The sequence below is a fragment of the Hordeum vulgare genome, chromosome 5H (genome assembly GCF_904849725.1).
Source record: "Hordeum vulgare subsp. vulgare chromosome 5H, MorexV3_pseudomolecules_assembly, whole genome shotgun sequence".
NCBI lineage: Eukaryota > Viridiplantae > Streptophyta > Magnoliopsida > Poales > Poaceae > Hordeum > Hordeum vulgare.
In genome coordinates this window covers 573608605-573632682 of record NC_058522.1, presented here as the reverse complement: position 1 = coordinate 573632682, position 24078 = coordinate 573608605, and the positions used below count along the sequence as shown (strand labels likewise).

General features: G+C 47.1%; 1 protein-coding gene across 2 annotated transcripts; it reads left to right on the top strand.

Moving 5' to 3' along the window:
* The first annotated feature begins 8666 nt into the window (after positions 1 to 8666).
* LOC123394968 lies at positions 8667 to 10632 on the top strand. 2 transcript variants are annotated; one of them, XM_045089875.1, is made up of 3 exons: positions 8667 to 8863; positions 9013 to 9088; positions 9877 to 10632. In XM_045089875.1, the coding sequence occupies exons 2-3, from the start codon at positions 9014 to 9016 to the stop codon at positions 10465 to 10467; spliced, it is 666 nt and encodes a 221-aa protein (XP_044945810.1). In that variant the 5' UTR covers positions 8667 to 8863; position 9013; the 3' UTR covers positions 10468 to 10632. The 2 variants fall into 2 exon arrangements, with proteins under 2 accessions (XP_044945810.1, XP_044945809.1); XM_045089874.1 differs by lacking the exon at positions 8667 to 8863 and having other exon boundaries at positions 8999 to 9088.
* The last annotated feature ends 13446 nt before the right edge of the window (positions 10633 to 24078 follow it).

Here is a 24078-nt window from a genome sequence, read left to right as displayed (position 1 = left end):
TGGGCTGTCCCACCAGCCCACTAAGGGCTAGTGCGCCACCCTCAAGGCCTATGGGCTTCCCCGGGGTGGGTTGCCCCCCCCTGAACTCCCGGAACCCATTCGTCATTCCCGGTACATTTCCGGTAACTCCGAAAACCTTCCGGTAATCAAATGAGGTCATCCTATATATCAATCTTCGTTTCCGGACCATTCCGGAAACCCTCGTGACGTCCGTGATCTCATCCGGGACTCCGAACAACATTCGGTAACCAACCATATAACTCAAATACGCATAAAACAACGTCGAACCTTAAGTGTGCAGACCCTGCGGGTTCGAGAACTATGTAGACATGACCAGAGAGACTCCTCGGTCAATATCCAATAGCGGGACCTGGATGCCCATATTGGATCCTACATATTCTACGAAGATCTTATCGTTTGAACCTCAGTGCCAAGGATTCATATAATCCCGTATGTCATTCCCTTTGTCCTTTGGTATGTTACTTGCCCGAGATTCGATCGTCAGTATCCGCATACCTATTTCAATCTCGTTTACCGGCAAGTCTCTTTACTCGTTCCGTAATACAAGATCCCGCAACTTACACTACGTCACATTGCTTGCAAGGCTTGTGTGTGATGTTGTATTACCGAGTGGGCCCCGAGATACCTCTCCGTCACACGGAGTGACAAATCCCAGTCTTGATCCATACTAACTCAACTAACACCTTCGGAGATACCTGTAGAGCATCTTTATAGTCACCCAGTTATGTTGCGACGTTTGATACACACAAAGTATTCCTCCGGTGTCAGTGAGTTATATGATCTCATGGTCATAGGAACAAATACTTGACACGCAAAAAACAGTAGCAACAAAATGACACGATCAACATGCTACGCCTATTAGTTTGGGTCTAGTCCATCACGTGATTCTCCTAATGACGTGATCCAGTTATCAAGCAACAACACCTTGTTCATAATCAGAAGACACTAACTATCTTTGATCAACTGGCTAGCCAACTAGAGGCTTGCTAGGGACAGTGTTTTGTCTATGTATCCACACATGTAAATGAGTCTTCATTCAATACAATTATAGCATGGATAATAAATGATTATCTTGATACAGGAATTATAATAATAACTATATTTATTATTGCCTCTAGGGCATAATTCCAACAGTCTCTCACTTGCACTAGAGTCAATAATCTAGCCCTCACATCATCATGCGAATTACATTGTAATAAATCTAACACCCATACAGTTCTGGTGTTGATCATGCTTTGGGCATGGAAGAGGTTTAGTGAGCGGGTCTGCTACATTCAGATCCGTGTGCACTTTGAATATATTTACGTCCTCCCCTTCGACGTAGTTGCGGATGAGGTTGAAGCGTCGTTTGATGTGTCTGGACTTCTTGTGAAACCGTGGTTCCTTTGCTAAGGCAATGGCACTCGTGTTGTCACAGAACAAGGTTATTGGATTCAGTGCGCTTGACACCACTCCAAGATCCGTCATGAACTGCTTCATCCAGACACCCTCCTCAGCCGCCTCCGAGGCAGCCATGTACTCCGCTTCACATGTAGAATCTGCTACGACGTTTTGCTTGGAACTGCACCAGCTTACCGCACGCCCATTAAGAATAAATATGTATCCGGTTTGGGACTTAGAGTCGTCCGGATCTGTGTTAAAGCTTGCATCGACGTAACCTTTTACGGCGAGCTCTTCGTCACCTCCATACACGAGAAACATCTCCTTAGTCCTTTTCAGGTACTTCAGGATATTCTTGACCGCTGTCCAGTGATCCACTCCTGGATTACTCTGGAACCTACCTGCCATACTTATGGCCAGGCTAACGTCCGGTCTAGTGCACAACATTGCATACATGATAGAGCCTATGGCTGAAGCATAGGGGACGGAGCGCATATGCTCTCTATCCTCATCAGTTGTTGGGCACTGAGTCTTACTCAATCTCGTACCTTGTAAAACTGGCAAGAACCCCTTCTTGGACTGTTCCATTTTGAACCTCTTCAAAACTTTATCAAGGTATGTGCTTTGTGAAAGTCCTATCAGGCGTTTTGATCTATCCCTATAGATCTTAATGCCTAGAATGTAAGCAGCTTCTCCTAGGTCCTTCATAGAGAAACTTTTATTCAAGTAATCCTTTATGCTCTTCAAAAACTCTACGTTGTTTCCAATCAGCAATATGTCATCCACATATAATATTAGAAACGCCACATAGCTCCCACTCACTTTCTTGTAAATACAAGATTCTCCAACCACTTGTATAAACCCAAATGCTTTGATCACCTCATCAAAGCGTTTGTTCCAACTCCGAGATGCTTGCACCAGTCCATAAATGGATCGCTGGAGCTTGCACACCTTGTTAGCATTCTTAGGATCGACAAAACCTTCGGGTTGCATCATATACAACTCTTCCTTAAGGAAACCGTTAAGGAACGCCGTTTGGACATCCATCTGCCAGATTTCATAATCGAAAAATGCAGCTATTGCTAACATGATTCTGACGGACTTAAGCATCGCTACGGGTGAGAATGTCTCATCGTAATCAACTCCTTGAACTTGTGAAAAACCCTTTGCCACAAGTCGAGCTTTATAAACGGTCACATTGCCGTCAGCGTCCGTCTTCCTCTTAAAGATCCATTTGTTCTGAATAGCCTTGGGGCCCTCAGGCAGTACCTCCAAAGTCCACACTTTGTTCTCATACATGGATCCTATCTCGGATTTCATGGCTTCTAGCCATTTGTTGGAATCTGGGCCCACCATTGCTTCTTCATAATTTGCAGGTTCATTGTTGTCCAACAACATGATTGATAAGACGGGATTACCGTACCACTCTGGAGCAGCACGTGGTCTCGTCGACCTGCGTGGTTCGACAGAAACTTGAACCAGAGTTTCATGATCATCATCTTTAACTTCCTCCTCAACCGGTGTCGCAACGACAGAGGTTTCCCCCTGCCCTGCGCCACCATCCATAGGGATGAGAGGTTCGACAACCTCGTCAAGTTCTATCTTCCTCCCACTCAATTCTCTCGAAAGAAACTCCTTCTCGAGAAAAGCTCTGTTTCTAGCAACAAACACTTTGCCCTCGGATTTGAGATAGAAGGTGTACCCAACTGTCTCTTTTGGGTAAACTATGAAGATGCACTTTTCCGCTTTGGGTTCCAGCTTTTCAGGCTGAAGCTTTTTGACATAAGCATCACATCCCCAAACTTTAAGAAACGACAACTTTGGCCTTTTGCCATACCACAGTTCGTATGGTGTCGTCTCAACGGATTTTGATGGTGCCCTATTTAAAGTGAATGCAGCTGTTTCTAATGCATAACCCCAAAACGATAACGGCAAATCGGTAAGAGACATCATAGACCGCGCCATCTCTAATAAAGTACGATTACGACGTTCGGACACACCATTACGCTGTGGTGTTCCAGGCGGTGTCAACTGTGAAACAATTCCACATTGTCTTAAGTGAGGACCAAACTCGAAACTCAGATATTCACCCCCACGATCAGACCGTAGGAACTTGATCTTCTTGTTACGATGATTTTCAACTTCACTCTGAAATTGTTTGAACTTTTCAAATGTTTCAGACTTGTGCTTCATTAAGTAGACATAACCATATCTACTCAAATCGTCAGTGAAGGTGAGAAAATAATGATATCCGCCGCGTGCCTCTACGCTCATCGGACCACACACATCGGTATGTATGATTTCCAACAAGTCATTTGCACGCTCCATTTTTCCGGAGAATGGAGTTTTAGTCATCTTGCCCATGAGGCATGGTTCGCACGTGTCAAGTGAATCAAAGTCAAGTGACTCCAAAAGTCCATCGGCATGGAGTTCCTTCAAGCGCTTTACACCAATATGACCTAAGCGGCAGTGCCACAAAAATATGGCGCTATCATTGTTAACTCTAACTCTGTTGGTCTCAATGTTATGTATGTGTGTATTGCTATCAAGATTCAATATGAACAATCCTCTCACATTGGGTGCATGACCATAAAAGATGTTACTCATAGAAATAGAACAACCATTATTCTCTGACTTAAAAGAGTAACCGTCTCGCAATAAACAAGATCCAGATATAATGTTCATGCTCAACGCAGGCACTAAATAACAATGATTCAAGTTCATAACTAATCCTGATGGTATCTGAAGTGAAACTATGCCGATGGCGATTGCATCAACCTTGGAACCATTTCCTACGCGCATCGTCACTTCATCTTTCGCCAGCCTTCGTCTATTCCGCGGTTCCTGTTTCGAGTTGCAAATATGAGCAACAGAAACGGTATCGAATACCCAGGCACTACTACGAGAGCTGGTTAAGTACACATCAATAACATGTATATCAAATATACCTGATTTTTCTTTGGCCGCCTTCTTATCTGCGAGATACTTGGGGCAATTGCGCTTCCAGTGACCCATACCCTTGCAATGGTAACACTCTGTTTCAGGCTTAGGTCCAGCTTTGGGTTTCTTCGTCGGCTGGCAACAGGCTTGCCGCTCTTCTTTGAATTACCCTTCTTGCCTTTGCCGTTTCTCTTGAAACTAGTGGTCTTATTCACCATCAATACTTGATGCTCTTTACGGAGTTCAGACTCTGCGACTTTCAGCATCGCAAACAACTCGCCGGGAGACTTGTTCATCCCTTGCATGTTGTAGTTCAACACAAAGCCTTTATAGCTTGGCGGCAGTGATTGAAGGATTCTGTCAGTGATAGCCTCTTGCGGGAGTTCAATCCCCAGCTCAGCTAGACGGTTTGAGTACCCAGACATTTTGAGCACATGTTCACTGACAGACGAGTTCTCCTTCATCTTGCAAGCATAGAATTTATCGGAGGTCTCATACCTCTCGATCCGGGCATTCTTCTGAAAGATAAACTTCAACTCCTGGAACATCTCAAATGCTTCATGACGCTCAAAGCAACGTTGAAGTCCCGGTTCTAAGCCATACAAGACTACACATTGAACTACTGAGTAGTCCTCCTTACGTGCTAACCAAGTGTTCTTAACATCCTGATCAGCCGTAGCGGGTGGTTCATCTCCTAGCGCAGCATTAAGGACATAATCCTTCTTCCCAGCTTGTAAGATTAGCTTAAGATTACGAGCCCAGTCTACAAAGTTGCTTCCATCATCTTTCAACTTAGCTTTCTCTAGGAACGTATTAAAATTCAGGGTGACTGTCGCGTGAGCCATGATCTACAACACAAATATATTCAAAGTGGACTTAGACTATGTTCAAGATAATTAGAGTTTAACTTAATCAAATTATTCGCTAAACTCCCACTCAAAAAGTACATCTCTCTAGTCATTTGAGTGGTTCATGATCCACTTACACTAGCTCAAGTCCGATCATCACGTGAGTTGAGTATAGTTTCAGTGGTAAGCATCCCTATGCTAATCATATCATCTATATGATTCATGATCGACCTTTCGGTCTCATGTGTTCCGAGGCCATGTCTGCACATGCTAGGCTCGTCAAGCTTAACCCGAGTGTTCCGCGTGCGCAACTGTTTTGCACCCGTTGTATGTGAACGTTGAGTCTATCACACCCGATCATCACGTGGTGTCTCGAAACGACGAACTGTAGCAACGGTGCATAGTCGGGGAGAACACAATTTCGTCTTGAAATTTTAGTGAGAGATCACCTCATAATGCTACCGTCGTTCTAAGCAAAATAAGGTGCATAAAAGGATTAACATCACATGCAATTCATAAGTGACATGATATGGCCATCATCACGTGCTTCTTGATCTCCATCACCAAATCACCGGCACGATCTTCTTGTCACCGGCGCCACACCATGATCTCCATCAACGTGTCGCCATCGGGGTTGTCGTGCTACTCATGCTATTACTACTAAAGCTACATCCTAGCAAAATAGTAAACGCATCTGGAAGCACAAACATTAGTATAAAGACAACCCTATGGCTCCTGCCAGTTGCCGTACCATCGACATGCAAGTCGATATTTCTATTACAACATGATCATCTCATACATCCAATATATCACATCACATCGTTGGCCATATCACATCACAATCATACCCTGCAAAAACAAGTTAGACGTCCTCTAATTTTGTTGTTGCATGTTTTACGTGGTGACCAAGGGTATCTAGTAGGATCGCATCTTACTTACGCAAACACCACAACGGAGATATATGAGTTGCTATTTAACCTCATCCAAGGACCTCCTCGGTCAAGTCCGATTCAACTAAAGTTGGAGAAACCGTCACTTGCCAGTCATCTTTGAGCAAAGGGGGTTACTCGTAACGATGAAACCAGTCTCTCGTAAGCGTACGAGTAATGTCGGTCCAAGCCGCTTCAATCCAACAATACCGCGGAATCAAGAAAAGACTAAGGAGGGCAGCAAAACGCACATCACCGCCCACAAAACCTTTTGTGTTCTACTCGAGAATACATCTACGCATGAACCTAGCTCATGATGCCACTGTTGGAGAACGTCGCATGGGAAACAAAAATTTTCCTACGCGCACGAAGACCTATCATGGTGATGTCCATCTATGAGAGGGGATGAGTGATCTGCGTACCCTTGTAGACCGTACAGCAGAAGCGTTAGTGAACGCGGTTGATGTAGTGGAACATCCTCACGTCCCTTGATCCGCCCCGCGAACAATCCCGCGATCAGTCCCACGATCTAGTACCGAACGTACGACACCTCCGCGTTCAGCACACGTACAGCTCGACGATGATCTCGGCCTTCTTGATCCAGCAAGAGAGACGGAGAGGTAGAAGAGTTCTCCGGCAGCGTGACGACGCTCCGGAGGTTGGTGATGACCTTGTCTCAGCAGGGCTCCGCCCGAGCTCCGCAGAAACGCGATCTAGAGGAAAAACCGTGGAGGTATGTGGTCGGGCTGCCGTGGAAAAGTCGTCTCAAATCAGCCCTAAAACCTCCGTATATATAGGTGGGAGAGAGGGGACCTTGCCTTGGGGCTCAAGGAGCCCCAAGGGGGTCGGCCGAGCCAAGAGGGGAAGGTCTCCCCCCCCAAACCGAGTTGGACTTGGTTTGGTGGGTGGGAGTCCTTCCTTCCCTTCCCACCTCCTCTTTTTTTTTCTCTTTGTTTTTTCTTCCAATGCGCATAGGGCCCTTTTGGGCTGTCCCACCAGCCCACTAAGGGCTGGTGCGCCACCCTCAAGGCCTATGGGCTTCCCCGGGGTGGGTTGCCCCCCCGGTGAACTCCCGGAACCCATCGTCATTCCCGGTACATTCCCGGTAACTCCGAAAACCTTCTGGTAATCAAATGAGGTCATCCTATATATCAATCTTCGTTTCCGGACCATTCCGGAAACCCTCGTGACGTCCGTGATCTCATCCGGGACTCCGAACAACACTCGGTAACCAACCATATAACTCAAATACGCATAAAACAACGTCGAACCTTAAGTGTGCAGACCCTGCGGGTTCGAGAACTATGTAGACATGACCCGAGAGACTCCTCGGTCAATATCCAATAGCGGGACCTGGATGCCCATATTGGATTCTACATATTCTACGAAGATCTTATCGTTTGAACCTCAGTGCCAAGGATTCATATAATCCCGTATGTCATTCCCTTTGTCCTTCGGTATGTTACTTGCCCGAGATTCGATCGTCAGTATCCGCATACCTATTTCAGTCTCGTTTACCGGCAAGTCTCTTTATTCGTTCCGTAATACAAGATCCCGCAACTTACACTAAGTCACATTGCTTGCAAGGCTTGTGTGTGATGTTGTATTACCGAGTGGGCCCCGAGATACCTCTCCGTCACACGGAGTGACAAATCCCAGTCTTGATCCATACTAACTCAACTAACACCTTCGGAGATACCTGTAGAGCATCTTTATAGTCAGCCAGTTACGTTGCGACGTTTGATACACATAAAGTATTACTCCGGTGTCAGTGAGTTATATGATCTCATGGTCATAGGAACAAATACTTGACACGCAGAAAACAGTAGCAACAAAATGACACGATCAACATGCTACGTCTATTAGTTTGGGTCTAGTCCATCACGTGATTCTCCTAATGACGTGATCCAGTTATCAAGCAACAACACCTTGTTCATAATCAGAAGACACTGACTATCTTTGATCAACTGGCTAGCCAACTAGAGACTTACTAGGGACAATGTTTTGTCTATGTATCCACACATGTAAATGAGTCTTCATTCAATACAATTATAGCATGGATAATAAACGATTATCTTGATACAGGAATTATAATAATAACTATATTTATTATTGCCTCTAGGCCATAATTCCAACAAAAGTATCAAACACCTTGCGGTCGTGATGACGAAGAGGCCGTGAATCACCTCGAGGCAGGGGGGGATGGCGGCCGGCTACAGGTCGCTCTGTAGCACCCCCGTCGGAAGCTACCGTTGCCGATGGGCGTTGTCGGCGGCCGCATAATAGTGGCGGCGCCGGCGGTGGGGTTGGGCGGGGAGGGGCTGGTGGAGGCTTGGGGGGGGGGGGGGGAATGAATCGGCAGAGTCCCCTACAGGCAGACCAGGGGAGGACAATGGCGTGCGTCCCGCCATTCCGCACGTTGTCCGTTTCTCCCCAAATGCCGCACAAGTTTGGACTGAGAATGAGTCTGGGGCTGCGCTGAGTTGGCCTAAGGAAAAAAAAAAAGCCACCTGCGAAACGAAACTTCTGCATCTGTTTTTGGTGGCTCTTGCGAGGCCGCGCAAGTGGCTGGCTGGAGGCGGCTCCCAAGGGCCGCCATCTCCCTCCCCACCTCTGCCCACAGCCAGCCACGCCCACGCCCACGCCACAGAGAAGAGAAGCAGAGGTGTGGGGAGGAGAGCCAGCAGCCCTGCAGCAGCCACAGCGAAGAGCGGCGGCCGCCGGCCCAGCCCCCCCGCCCTATGCGTGCGTACTACTCCTCCTCTTCTCCTCCGTTGCCCGCCGGGATTTGGATCCCCAATTCATTTCTGATTTTGTTGCGTCCGATGACTTCTTTGATACGTACATGATAGGACTACTCACCATCTCTAGGCTTATGGGATGATGCTATGCAGGATGTTGGCCAGGTCGCCGGCGCCGCCCTTCCTGACGGCCACCGAGACTGCTGCTGCGCCGGCTTTCTTCCAGCCCGTAAGATTCGATGCTCCACCTATAACTAACTACCTACCACCTTGATTTGGTTTTAACTAAAACTAACCAACTAGCCCCTTAATTCGATATATGAATTCCTGAATTTGAACTGCACGCTAGGACTACTTTATAAGCTAATGTGTTTTTCAGTGTGCCTATATCAATCATGCCAGCAGCAAAGCCAGATAACTAGTAGTAGTAGTAGTACCCTTTATGCTGCTAGCTTTCTACTCCCAACCTGAACCTAGTAGTATTCAGTATATTCAGATGATATTATTAGCACTGAGCGCATTTACCAATTTTGTTTACTAGCACAGTTTGGACTTTGGAATTTGAGCCCCCCAGATAACATTCACATTCATTGATTGATTGATAGACAGATTGGATGGTGCAAATGAGTGAATCAACAATCTAAAGTATGTGTACATACATCCGCATGTAGTTCATATTGGAACCTTTAAAAAGACTTGTACTCGTACTCATTATATTCAGACGATATGCACAACTATTTTCAGACTTTATTAGCACTGAGCGCATTTACCGACCCCCCCCCCCGCGCGCGCGCGCGCGCGATAACATTAACATTGATTGGTTGATTGATTTGAGGGTGCATATGAGAACTTGGTTGATTGGTTTCTCTACAAATCTTAACATACCAATTGTTTGTTCTCTCTGCTACTATGTTTCGACGCTTGCAGTTTTCAGTTTCTTAGTTTCTCTTCCTGTTGACTTAATCCATATATATCGATGACTTCTGAGTGAGTGGGGATCGTGTTCCATTCCTCCAGTGTGATCTCTCGACTTCTCCAAGTGTGATCCTTTCCAAGAAGAAACATGGAACAGGATTAACTGTCCGGCCAAACATTCAGCACGGCAAAGCTCAGTACGCAAGTAGGATCCACAGAAAATGGCGGGCATTCTCATCTGACCCAGCACAGGCCGCCGCTGTCGTGGATACTGGTGACAGCAAAACATGGGAAGAGTGCAAGGAGATACTCACCTCATTGAATTTCTCCACCGAAGACGCCGAGAAGATGCTGAAGAAGGCGTTCGGATGGCTCCATTCGCCGTACTGGACCGAGGAGAGAAAGAAGGAGGTTCCGAGCGCCGAGGTGGTAAACGGAGTGCTGGACTACGTAAGGGGCCTTGGACTCTCCGACGACGATCTTTACAAGCTGCTCAAGAAATTCCCGGAGGTTCTTGGGTGCGATCTTGAGAGCGAGGTGAAGCTGAACGTCGGCAAGCTGGACAGCGACTGGGGGATAAACGGGAAGACTCTCCGGAGTGTCCTCTTACGGAATCCCAAGGTTTTGGGCTACAATGTAGATTGCCGAGGGGACTGCGCGGCTCAGTGCCCCCGCTGCTGGGTTAGGTTTTAGTGTGCTGTTCTGCATTGTTATTACTGTGGAGAGCTTCAGAATTTAAGATGATATATGTTACCAACTGTCTGTCTGTTTCGGTGTCGGTTATTCAAACCAAGCAGATTTGTATAGATGGATGTACTCTTACGGCTGGTTTACTAAGCTCATTTGATTTTGTCTTAAGTCAAACATTTTTTAAGTCTGGCTGAGCGTATGGATAACATCTACAACTTCATATAAATCTAGTATGAAAAATACACTTCATGGAGCACAAATAGCTCCAGTAAACAAGATCAAACAGACCCAGGATCAGGATACCCCATGAGTCATGGGTGCTATGACAGTCCGCCTGCTGCGCGCCATGATTCTTTTCTAGCTGTGCCACCCCACAGCTAGAATCAGGCGCGATGCGAGCGGCTGCACACTAGGATCCTGGATTGAACCAGTGCGGACATGCTCGACACCGGGCAGACACTCGACTAGGCGCGGCGTGCACAGGCTACATGCTCGCGCTCTCTTATTGAAAGAAAATCATCCAAGTTTAAAAACAAACAGCACACTCAACTCAAAATAGGAAAAGGAATGAAGAAAAAATCAGATGAGTATTATTCGGACAAGTAACGAGAATATAATTTCACACGGGAGCACCTGTGATGCCTTCTTCTTCAAGAGGCTGGTGGATCTTGTCGCCCAGGATTTCCATTCCCATCAACGACCATAAGAACCAGACATTGGTAAGGAACTCCCCACCTTCACCCAGGCTCTTGGCATGCAGGTAGCCCCTGCATCTACTGGCAGAATAGCAGAGCATCTCCACCCAAACACCTTGGATCACCTCCCACCTCTGTTCCTCGTCGGTGTGGGCCATGAGCTCCTCCGCGAGTCTGTGTGCATTGGGAAGCACAGCTCCTTTAACCTCACCATGTTCCATGAGAAGAATTTCCTGTGCAATGCTAGCCGGATCATTCTGGTCCTTGAGAATGTCCTTGATATCATCACAAGCAACTGTGAACAAATCTTGCCTCGTCCCTGCCATTAGCATCTCAGGACGCATGAAAAGCAGGTAGATCATGTAGTTGGATATCTGCCTGCTGCGTAGGATGATGTCTCCACTTGGACCTTGGGAGGATGTGGCAGCAGGGTGGTGGAAGCAGAGATCTGTGGCTATGTGCCACACAAGAACAATCTCATCGAATCCTAGTTCAAGGCTCCAAAGATGTTGAGGGTGCCTCGACAGAGTCCGTTGCCCCCTGAAATTGTTGAATCTTCTGTATGTGGTAGGATCACTTATATACTCCTTCCACCCATCTTTTATGTAGTGGCGAATCAGCACTTGAATCTGGAGAGCCACAGTCTCTTGCCAATTGTAGCAATGCTTGTTAATGTACTCCATGGGACACTTGAAAGCAACAATTTTCATTAAAGTGTCAGGCTGATTCTCGCGAGCACAAAATGACATGAGGTTGTGCTGTGAAACCATGTCTTGCCAAGTAGCAAGTTTGAGTCCTTGAGGCATGGGTAAAATGGGTGGGAACTGAATCACGACTGCAGAACTGAAGAGGACGTATGAAACCCAAATGTCCTTCTCATTGTAACCATCCTTGTCACTCTTGACGAAGAGCACCAGGGAAGCTAAAGACAGGAAAGGAAGAAGACACTCCGAGAATAAGCCAAGAGGAGTTTGGTATGATATCAATCTGGTGTACAGGATACTAAATGTATTCCCAGCCCACCCCCGTAAATTTTTGTGTACACCCTCGTCATCCAACTTTAGGAAATGCTGCAGATAGTGAAGACGAATGGAGTCTCGAGAAGAGAGGCCCACAAGCATCATACAGATATGGTCCAGACTACTGGTCCATTGTCTTGCTAATGTTTTCAAGTCTGGCCTAGGGGCACTTTCCCCTTTTTTTTATTATTTTTCTTGCGAAGTAGGCACTTTCACTGGTTACCTCCGTCTCTTGTACGACAATCCTCCTTGCCTCTTCTACATAGTCTTGGAGTGAAAGGTTGCATTTGTGTTGTTGCTCTTCTTTCTTCTTGTCTGCTGAAAAAAAATCAATGACATCCATAGTGCACCGTGTCCACCATGGAGGCAAGGATCCTTTATCTCTTGTCACGGACAGACTTCTGGAGGCCATGCTATTGAAACTGGCGCTCCTGAGGGCCCATGGCTTCTGACTGAACTTGAGGATGCCAACCACAAAGAGGAAAACTGCTGCCAGCAGAAGCTTCTTCTGGCCGGACCACCACTTGCAGAAGATGTACAAGGCGACAGCAACTTGGGACACCAAAGTTATGGCATGCCGCATCCATAGCTCATTGTCCTCGAGGCTGTAGGCACTTATGCTGATCTGGCCGCCGAGGTGAATGAGGAGGATAGGCACCCATATGAGCTCAAGAGCGTCGCTCCCTTCATCCACAGGTATCTGCTTTTGGCGGTTGAAGAGGACGGCGAGAGCATAGACCGCTAGGGCATCCCCGCCGATGTGCGCCATCCACACCAGCACCCTCAGCTTGCGGAGCCTATGCACTGTACGCACATAATCAGAGAAGTAAAGGAAGAACTGAACAGAGAGGCTGCACAAGACGAGGACGCGCAGCTTCCACTCATCCCACCATTGCATTGCATCTGGGAGACCCATGCTTCTCTTCCTCTCTTTGTTACTCGGGTATTCTTGTTCTAGCTGGCCAGATAAGCTAGTCTATATATATACATGCATGAAAGAGTGGTGCTGCTGGAGGCTGCCTTGTGATGTAAAAGTTGGTGAGCACTAGTCTCCAGTCCTCCTTTACCGAAAAAGGATTTCCTCCCGCTTTGTATACGAAGCAACCAACACCGTACAGAGATCATTGCTCGGGCGAACAACACATCAAGCCCAAAAAACGAAAAAGAAACAAATGCCAACAACGTTAGCTCGACGAAGAGCGGATGATCCGCCACCGCTGCGCCTTTCGAAGACAAACCCCCACACCCCGAAGCTCCGATCCGACACGTGCCAAGCAACACCTCCAAAAAGGGATACAACGTCGACGCTGCTGCTGCCCGGACGAATCCTAGGGTTTCCCCCGACACGTGGAGGGAGGTAGGGGATGGCTACCACCGACACCCTTCAGGAAGGATTGGTGGCACCCGCCGGTGTCACAGCATCGGAGCCGGACCAACCTGCAAGGATTTCTCCCGCACTCCACACCCCACCGTCCAACCGGAGCCGACCAACCAAACCACCGCCAAACCCCATGCGCCAGCACGGTTGCGCCACCAACCATGCAGTCTCACTGCAAACACCAACACGAGGCCAAAGAGACCGAAGAGCTGCGCCAAACGATGAAGCAGTAGCACCGAAACCGAGCGGGAGGAGATCCACCTCCACCGCCGATGTAAGTGTTGGGGAACGTCGCATGGGAAACAAAAATTTTCCTACGCGCACGAAGACCTATCATGGTGATGTCCATCTACGAGAGGGGATGTTCGATCTACGTACCCTTGTAGACCGCACAGCAGAAGCGTTAGTGAACGCGGTTGATGTAGTGGAACGTCCTCACGTCCCTCGATCCGCCCCGCGAACCGTCCCGGGATCAGTCCCACGATCTAGTGCCGAACGAACGGCACCTCCGCGTTCAGCACACGTACAGCTCGACGGTGATCTCGACCTTCTTGATCCAGCAAGAGAGACGGAGAGGTAGATGAGTTCTCCGGCAGCGTGACGGCGCTCCGGAGGTTGGTGGTGATCTTATCTCAGCAGGGCTCCGCCCGAGCTCCGCAGAAACGCGATCTAGAGGTGAAACCGTGGAGATATGTGGTCGGGCTGCCGTGGCAAAGTTGTCTCAAATCAGCCCTAAAACCTCCGTATATATAGGGGGAGGAGGGGGAGCCTTGCCTTGGGGTCCAAGGACTCCCAAGGGGGTCGGCCGAGCCAAGGGGGGCAACCCTCCCCTTCCAAACCGAGTCCAACTAGGTTTGGAAGGAGGAGTCCTTCCCCCTTTTCCCACCTCCTCTTTTTTTTCCCTTTCTCTTTGATTTTCTTCCTATGGCGCATAGGGCCTTCTTGGGCTGTCCCACCAGTCCACTAAGGGCTGGTGCGCCACCCCCAAGGCCTATGGGCTTCCCCGAGGTGGGTTGCCCCCCCCCCCCGGTGAACACCCGGAACCCATTCGTCATTCCCGGTACATTCCCGGTAACTCCGAAAACCTTCCGGTAATCAAATGAGGTCATCCTATATATCAATCTTCGTTTCCGGACCATTTCGGAAACCCTCGTGACGTCCGTGATCTCATCCGGGACTCCGAACAACATTCGGTAACCAACCATATAACTCAAATAGGCATAAAACAACGTCGAACCTTAAGTGTGCAGACCCTGCGGGTTCGAGAACTATGTAGACATGACCCGAGAGACTCCTCGGTCAATATCCAATAGCGGGACCTGGATGCCCATATTGGATCCTACATATTCTACGAAGATCTTATCATTTGAACCTCAGTGCCAAGGATTCATATAATCCCGTATGTCATTCCCTTTGTCCTTCGGTATGTTACTTGCCCGAGATTCGATCGTCAGTATCCGCGTACCTATTTCAATCTCGTTTATCGGCAAGTCTCTTTACTCGTTCCGTAATACAAGATCCCGCAACTTACACTAAGTCACATTGCTTGCAAGGCTTGTGTGTGATGTTGTATTACCGAGTGGGCCTCGAGATACCTCTCCGTCACACGGAGTGACAAATCTCAGTCTCGATCCATACTAACTCAACGAACACCTTCGGAGATACCTGTAGAGCATCTTTATAGTCACCCAGTTACGTTGCGACGTTTGATACACACAAAGTATTCCTCCAGTGTCAATGAGTTATATGATCTCATGGTCATAGGAACAAATACTTGACACGCAGAAAACAGTAGCAACAAAATGACACGATCAACATGCTACGTCTATTAGTTTGGGTCCAGTCCATCACATGATTCTCCTAATGATGTCATCCCGTTATCAAGTAACAACACTTGCCTATGGCCAGGAAACCTTGGCCATCTTTGATCAACGAGCTAGTCAACTAGAGGCTTACTAGGGACAGTGTTTTGTCTATGTATCCACACAAATATTGTGTTTCCAATCAATACAATTATAGCATGGATAATAAACGATTATCATGAACAAAGAAATATAATAATAACTAATTTATTATTGCCTCTAGGGCATATTTCCAACAGTCTCCCACTTGCACTAGAGTCAATAATCTAGTTCACATCACCATGTGATTCCAACGAATCCAACACCCATATATTTATGGGGTCTGATCACGTCTTGCTCGTGAGAGAGGTTTTAGTCAACGGTTCTGAAACTTTCAGGTCCGTGTGTTCTTTACAAATCTTTATGTCATCTTATAGATGCTGCTACTATGTGCTATTCGGAAATACTCCAAATATCTACTCTACTATACGAATCCGTTTCACTATTCATAGTTATTCGGATTAGTGTCAAAGCTTGCATCGACGTAACCCTTTATGATGAACTCTTTAACCACCTCCATAATCGAGAAAAATTCCTTAGTCTATCAGTTACTAAGGATAATTTTTGACCGCTGCTAGTGATTCAATCATGGATCACTCTCTGTACCTCTCAACAGAGTGCAAGGCACACATCAGGTGCGGTACTCAGCATGGCATACTTTAGAGTCTACGGCTAAGGCATAGAAGACGACCTTCGTCTATTCTATTTATTCTACCGTGGTCGGGTTTTGAGTCTTACTCAAATTCACACCTCACAACGCAACCAAGAACTCCTTCTTTGCTGATCTATTTTGAACTCCTTCAAAACTTGTCAAGGCATGCATTTTGTTGAGACTTCTATTAAGCGTTTTGATCTATCTCCATAGATCTTGATGCTCAATGTTCAAGTAGCTCAATCCAGGTATTCCTTTGAAAACCTTTCAAACAACCTTGTATGCTTTACAGAAATTCTACATTACTTCTGATCCACAATATGTCAACCACATATACTTATCAGAAATTCTATAGTGCTCCCACTCACTTCTTTGGAAATACAAGTTTCTCATAAACCTTGTACAAACCCAAAATCCTTGATCATCTCATCAAAGTGTATATTCCAACTCCGAGATGCTTGCACCAGTCCATTTATGGATCGCTGGAGCTTGCATACTTGCTAGTATCTTTAGGATCGACAAAACCTCATGGTTGTATCTCATACAATGTTTGCTCAAGAAAACCGTCGAGGAAACAATGTTTTGACATCCTACATGCAATATTTCATAAATAATGCAGCAACTACTAACATAGTTCTAACAGACTTTTAACATCGCTACGAGTGAGAAAATCTCATCATAGTCAACTGTTTGATCTTGTCGGAAACATCTTTGCGACAAGTCGAGTTTTTCTTAATAGTGACTTATCACTATCATCGTCTGTCTTCCTTTTAAAGATCCATCTTTACTCAATAGTCTTACTACCATCAAGTAGTTCCTGCAAAGTCTACACTTTGTTTTTATATATGGATCCTCTCTCGGATTTCATGGCCTCAAGCCATTTGTCGGAATCCAGGCCCACCATTGCTTCTCCATAACTCGTAGGTTCACTGTTGCTCAACAACATGACCTCCAAGACAGGGTTACCGTACCACTCTGCAGTAGTACGCGACCTTGTCAACCTACGAGGTTTGTAGTAACTTGATCCGATGCTCGATGATCACCCTCATCAACTTTCACTTCAATTGGTGTAGGCGCCACAGGAACAACTTCCTGCGCCCTGCTACACACTGGTCAAAGTGACGGTTCAATAACCTCATCAAGTTCTACCACCCTCCCACTCAATTCTTTCGAGAGAAACCTTTCCTCGAGAAAGGATCCGTTTCTAGAAACAAACACTTTGCTTTTGGATCTGAGATAGGAGATGTACCCAACTGTTTTGGATATCCTATGAAGATGCATTTATCCGCTTTGGGTTCGAGCTTATCAGACTAAAACTTTTTCACATAAGTGTCGAAACCCCAAACTTTCAAGAAACGACAATTTAGATTTCTCTAAACCTCAGTCTATACCGTGTCATCTCAACGGAAATACGTGGTGCCCTATTTAAAGTGAATGCGGTTGTCTCTAATGCTTAACCCATAAACGATAGTGGTAATTCGATAAGAGGCATCATAGCATGCATCATACCAAATAGTGTGTGGCTATGACGTTGAGACACATCATCACACTATGATGTTCTAGGTGGCATGAACTGCGAAACAATTTCCACATTGTCTTAACTGCGTACCAAAACTCGTAACTCAGATATTCATTTCTATGATCATATCGTAGATAGTTTATCCTCTTGTTACAACGAACTTCACTCCGAAACAGAATTGAACTTTTCAATATTTCAGACTTGTGATTCATTAAGAAAATACTCTTGTATCTGCTCAAATCTTCATTGAAGTAAGAACATAATGATATCCACTGCGTGCCTCAGCACCCATTGGACTGCATACATCAAAATGTATCACTTCCAACAAGTTACTATCTTGTTTCATCTCAATGAAATACAAGGCCTTGCTCATGTGGTATGATTTGCATGTCACTAGTGATTCCAAATCAAGTGAGTATAAAGATCCATCAACATGGAGCCTCTTCATGCAATTTATACCAACATGACTCAAGCGGCAGTGCCACAAGTAAGTGGTACTATCATCATTACCTCGTATCTTTTGGCACCAATATCATGAACATGTGTAACACTACGATCGAGATTCAATAAACCATTGAAGGTGATTATTCAAGAAAATAGAGTAACCATTATTCTCTTTAAATGAATAATCGTATTGCAATAAACACGATCCAATCATGTTCATGCTTAACGCAAGCACCAAATAACAATTATTTAGGTTTAACACCAATCCCGATGGTAGAGGGAGCGTGCGACGTTTGATCATATCAACCTTGGAAACACTTCCAACACGTATCGTCACCTCGCCTTTAGCTAGTCTCCGTTTATGCCGTAGCTTTCATTTCGTGTTACTAATCACTTAGGAACCGAACCGGTATCCAATACCCTCATGCTACTAGGAGTACTAGTAAAGTATACATCAACATCATGTATATTAAATATACTTCTTTCGACTTTTGCCAGCCTTCTTATCTACCAAGTATCTAGAGTTGCTCCGCCTCAGTGACTGTTCCCCTCATTACAGAAGCACTTAGTCTCGGGTTTGGGTTTAATCTTGGGTCTCTTCATTAGTGCAGCAACTGTTTTGCCGTTTCACGAAGTATCCCTTCTATCCCTTGCCTTTCTTGAAACTTAGTGGTTTTACAAACCATCAACTATTGATGCTCCTTCTTGATTTCTACTTTCGCAGTGTCAAACATCGCGAATCGCTCAAGGATCATTGTATCTATCCTTGATATGTTATAGTTCATCACGAAGCTCTCACAGCTTGGTGGCAGTGACTTTGGAGAACCATCACTATCTCATCTGGAAGATTAACTCTCACTTGATTCAAGTGATTGTTGTACTCAGACAATCTGAGCACACGCTCAACGATTGATCTTTTCTCCTTTACTTTGTGGACAAAGAATCTTGTCGGAGGTCTTGTACCTCTCAACAAGGGCACGAGCATGAAATCACAATTTCATCTCTTTAGAACATCACTTATGTTCCGTGACGTTTCAAAACGTCTTCGGTGCCTTGCTCCTAAGCCATTAAGTATTTTGCACTGAACCATCGTGTAGTCATCAGAAACGTGTATGTCGGATGTTCACAGCATCCATAGACGACGCTCGAGGTGCAGCACACCGAGTGGTGCATTAAGGACATAAGCCTTCTGCGCAGCAACGAGGACAATCCTCTTCAAAGTTTGCTACTATCAACTTTCAACTAAATTTTTTCTAGGAACATATAAAAAACGGTAGAGCTATAGCGCAAGCTACATCGTAATTCGCAAAGACCATTAGACTATGTTCAGGACAATTAGTTCAATTAATCATATTACTTAAGAACTCCCACTCAAAAAGTACATCTCTCTAGTCATTTGAGTGGTACATGATCCAAATCCACTATCTCAAGTCCGATCATCACGTGAGTCGAGAATAGTTTCAGTGGTAAGCATCTCTATGCTAATCATATCAACTATACGATTCATGCTCGATCTTTCGGTCTCATGTGTTCCGAGGCCATGTCTGCACATGCTAGGCTCCTCAAGCTTAACCCGAGTGTTCTGCGTGTGCAACTGTTTTGCACCCGTTGTATGTGAACGTTGAGTCTATCACACCCGATCATCACGTGGTGTCTCGAAACGAAGAACTGTCGCAACGGTGCACAGTCGGGGAGAACACAATTTCATCTTGAAATTTTAGTGAGAGATCACCTCATAATGCTACCGTCGTTCTAAGCAAGATAAGGTGCAAAAAAGGATTAACATCACATGCAATTCATAAGTGACATGATATGGCCATCGGGGTTGTCGTGCTACTCAGGCTATTACTACTAAGGCTACGTCCTAGCAATATAGTAAACGCATCTGCAAGCACAAACGTTAGTTTAAAGACAACCCTATGGCTCCTGCCGGTTGCCGTACCATCGACGTGCAAGTCGATATTAACTATTACAACATGATCATCTCATACATCCAATATATCACATCACATCGTTGGCCATATCACATCACAAGCATACCCTGCAAAAACAAGTTAGACGTCCTCTAATTTTGTTGTTGCATGTTTTACGTGGTGACCATGGGTATCTAGTAGGATCGCATCTTACTTACGTAAACGCCACAACGGAGATATATGAATTGCTATTTATCCTCATCCAAGGACCTCCTCGGTCAATTCCGATTCAACTAAAGTTGGAGAAACTGACACCCGCCAGTCATCTTTGAGCAACGGAGTTACTCGTAGCGATGAAACCAGTCTCTTGTAAGCGTACGAGTAATGTCGGTCCGAGCCGTTTCGATCCAACAATACCGCGGAATCAAGAAAAGACTAAGGAGGGCAGCAAAACGCACATCACCGCCCACAAAAACTTTTGTGTTCTACTCGAGAAGACATCTACGCATGAACCTAGCTCATGATGCCACTGTTGGGGAACGTCGCATGGGAAACAAAAATTTTCCTACGCGCACGAAGACCTATCATGGTGATGTCCATCTACGAGAGGGGATGTTCGATCTACGTACCCTTGTAGACCGCACAGCAGAAGCGTTAGTGAACGCGGTTGATGTAGTGGAACGTCCTCACGTCCCTCGATCCGCCCCGCGAACCGTCCCGCGATCAGTCCCACGATCTAGTGCCGAACGGACGGCACCTCCGCGTTCAGCACACGTACAGCTCGACGATGATCTCGGCCTTCTTGATCCAGCAAGAGAGACGGAGAGGTAGATGAGTTCTCCGGCAGCGTGACGGCGCTCCGGAGGTTGGTGGTGATCTTATCTCAGCAGGGCTCCGCCCGAGCTCCGCAGAAACGTGATCTAGAGGTGAAACCGTGGAGATATGTGGTCGGGCTGCCGTGGCAAAGTTGTCTCAAATCAGCCCTAAAACCTCCGTATATATAGGGGGAGGAGGGGGAGCCTTGCCTTGGGGTCCAAGGACTCCCAAGGGGGTCGGCCGAGCCAAGGGGGGCAACCCTCCCCTTCCAAACCGAGTCCAACTAGGTTTGGAAGGAGGAGTCCTTCCCCCTTTTCCCACCTCCTCTTTTTTTTTCCTTTTCTCTTTGATTTTCTTCCAATGGTGCATAGGGCCTTCTTGGGCTGTCCCACCAGTCCACTAAGGGCTGGTGCGCCACCCCCAAGGCCTATGGGCTTCCCCGGGGTGGGTTGCCCCCTCGGTGAACACCCGGAACCCATTCGTCATTCCCGGTAACTCCGAAAACCTTCCGGTAATCAAATGAGGTCATCCTATATATCAATCTTCGTTTCCTGACCATTCCGGAAACCCACGTGACGTCCGTGATCTCATCCGGGACTCCGAACAACATTCGGTAACCAACCATATAACTCAAATACGCATAAAACAACGTCGAACCTTAAGTGTGCAGACCCTGCGGGTTCGAGAACTATGTAGACATGACCCGAGAGACTCCTCGGTCAATATCCAATAGCGGGACCTAGATGCCCATATTGGATCCTACATATTCTACGAAGATCTTATCGTTTGAACCTCAGTGCCAAGGATTCATGTAATCCCGTATGTCATTCCCTTTGTCCTTCGGTATGTTACTTGCCCGAGATTCGATCATGAGTATCCGCATACCTATGTCAATCTCGTTTACCGGCAAGTCTCTTTACTCGTTCCGTAATACAAGATCCCGCAACTTACACTAAGTCACATTGCTTGCAAGGCTTGTGTGTGATGTTGTATTACCGAGTGGGCCCCGAGATATCTCTCCGTCACACGGAGTGACAAATCCCAGTCTCGATCCATACTAACTCAACGGACACCTTCGGAGATACCCGTAGAGCATCTTTATAGTCACCCAGTTACGTTGCGACGTTTGATACACACAAAGTATTCCTCCGGTGTCAGTGAGTTATATGATCTCATGGTCATAGGAACAAATACTTGATACGCAGAAAACAGTAGCAACAAAATGACACGATCAACATGCTACGTCTATTAGTTTGGGTCCAGTCCATCACATGATTCTCCTAATGATGTGATCCCGTTATCAAGTAACAACACTTGCCTATGGCCAGGAAACCTTGGCCATCTTTGATCAACGAGCTAGTCAACTAAAGGCTTACTAGGGACAGTGTTTTGTCTATGTATCCACACAAGTATTGTGTTTCCAATCAATACAATTATAGCATGGATAATAAACGATTATCATGAACAAAGAAATATAATAATAACTAATTTATTATTGCCTCTAGGGCATATTTCCAACAGTAAGGGAGGCCCGCGCCTCTGGCACCGCCGCGGTCACCGACTGGACACGACAACAGGGCATACCAGGCCACCCCTAGCCCAGTCGGACCCAAAACGGGCCCGTGAAGCCGTGCCGGCCATGCTGCAGCGAGCTGGGCACGACGTTGCCTGCCTCGGCCGTTCGTCGCTGCTCGCCCGTCTCCCAGAAGCTCCGCCGCAGACCAGCACCGTCGATGGCCTGCTCATGTCCAGATGTGCACCGCAAGGCCTAGATCTGGGCAGGGAGGCCGCCGCCCAATCTCGCCACAGTTTCACCCCGCCGCCAACGATGATGCCGCCACCCAGTTGTTCGCCCACGCCGCACCGGGGAGCCCCGCCGTCGCCTGGAACGCCGTCGCCTAGGAGCATCCCCTGGTGCAGCTCCACCCCGCGTCGGAGAGCCACCGGGAAGGGAAGGGCCGGGGGCTGCCGCCACCAGCGAACCCGGGGCCAAGCCGGCCGCGGGTGCTGGCGATGGTGGCAGAGAGGAAGGGAGAGAGCGGGCTGGAGGAAGGGGGAGCTTGGCCGCGGCTGGTCGCCCGCGGGGGCGACGCGGTCGTTGGAGCGGAGCTGTGTTTGCGATCTGCTCTCTAGTCCTCCTTCAATCCAGTAAATTGTAAAAAACCACCACATTTCTGACATGTGTTGCGAAAATCATAGTCACTAATTTGTTTTCGCGTTCATTATTTTTTTTGTAAAAAGCATTGATTGAGTGATTTAGCTTTACCTACTAATAAAGCACGTATCGCTGATGTCGTACGTCGTCGGCATTTTTGCAAAAAGCCCCTCCACTTTTGGGTATTCAACCCGCAGTCCCTGTGTAACTCACGAGAACATAAGGGTTCCTCCGCCGGCGCCGCCGCGCCCCCATCTATCCTATCCATGGTGCCCGCCGCTGGCACCTACGCCCCCATCCATCCTCTGTGTGGCGCCCGCCTCTGCCGCCGTGCCCCATCCATCCTATCCGTGGTGCCCGTCCTCGCTCCTCCATCGCGGAATACGGTCGAGATCGGCAGGATCCGCCGCATCTCGAGCTCCCTTGATGGCGCGCGCCTCCAACGTTCCGGGCATCAGCGGCCACCTCCGTGGGAGAGCTCCTCCTACCTCAGGATGAGGCGCATGAGCCGAGCCTGGCCATCACACGCCCGTGGCCGTGGCCGTCAGCGTTCGGCGGCGGCCGGCCGTTGGTGATTCGTGGGGGACGGGGAAGCACCGGAGGTCGGCACGAGGCGGATCCGGTCAGGATCCAGCGCGGCGCATATTGGAGGCCGGCGGCGACGCTCCGCGCTCCGTAGATGGAGTGAAGAGAAGGGAGGGTCGGCCACAGGAGGAGCAGCAGCAGGGTGAGTTCAGATTTTCTCCGTTGACCTGAGATCGATTAGTTGCTAGCATGCAGTGTGCACCTTCTTCTTAGTGTACATACAGTTGGAGACTGATTTATTTTCCCTCTTGCGATTTTGGCCTCAGACATATGTACAATATTGCAACCGTGTTTTACCGAAGAACTATATGCAGCTGTTGATTCAGTTAGATTTTTTCCTTAGAAAAAATACAGCTATATATTTGCAAAAAGAATGTTTTACGAGAACAAGGTCCTGAGATTGTGATGCACACTGGCCATTAATTTCTACAACTTAGGCTTTCCTTGGACAAAACTAGGGGAATGATTCACCTGTTTGATATAAACCAAGTGGTATTATTAGTAGTGCCTTTCCTTTCAAAAACCAACTCAACAGAT

Coding starts and splice junctions, on each gene's coding strand:
- LOC123394968 (XM_045089874.1), top strand. CDS start 8,999: ATGATGCTATGCAGGATGTTGGCCAGGTCGCCGGCGCCGCCCTTCCTG. Junction 9,089..9,876: donor CGCCGGCTTTCTTCCAGCCC/GTAAGATTCGAT, acceptor CCATTCCTCCAG/TGTGATCTCTCGACTTCTCC.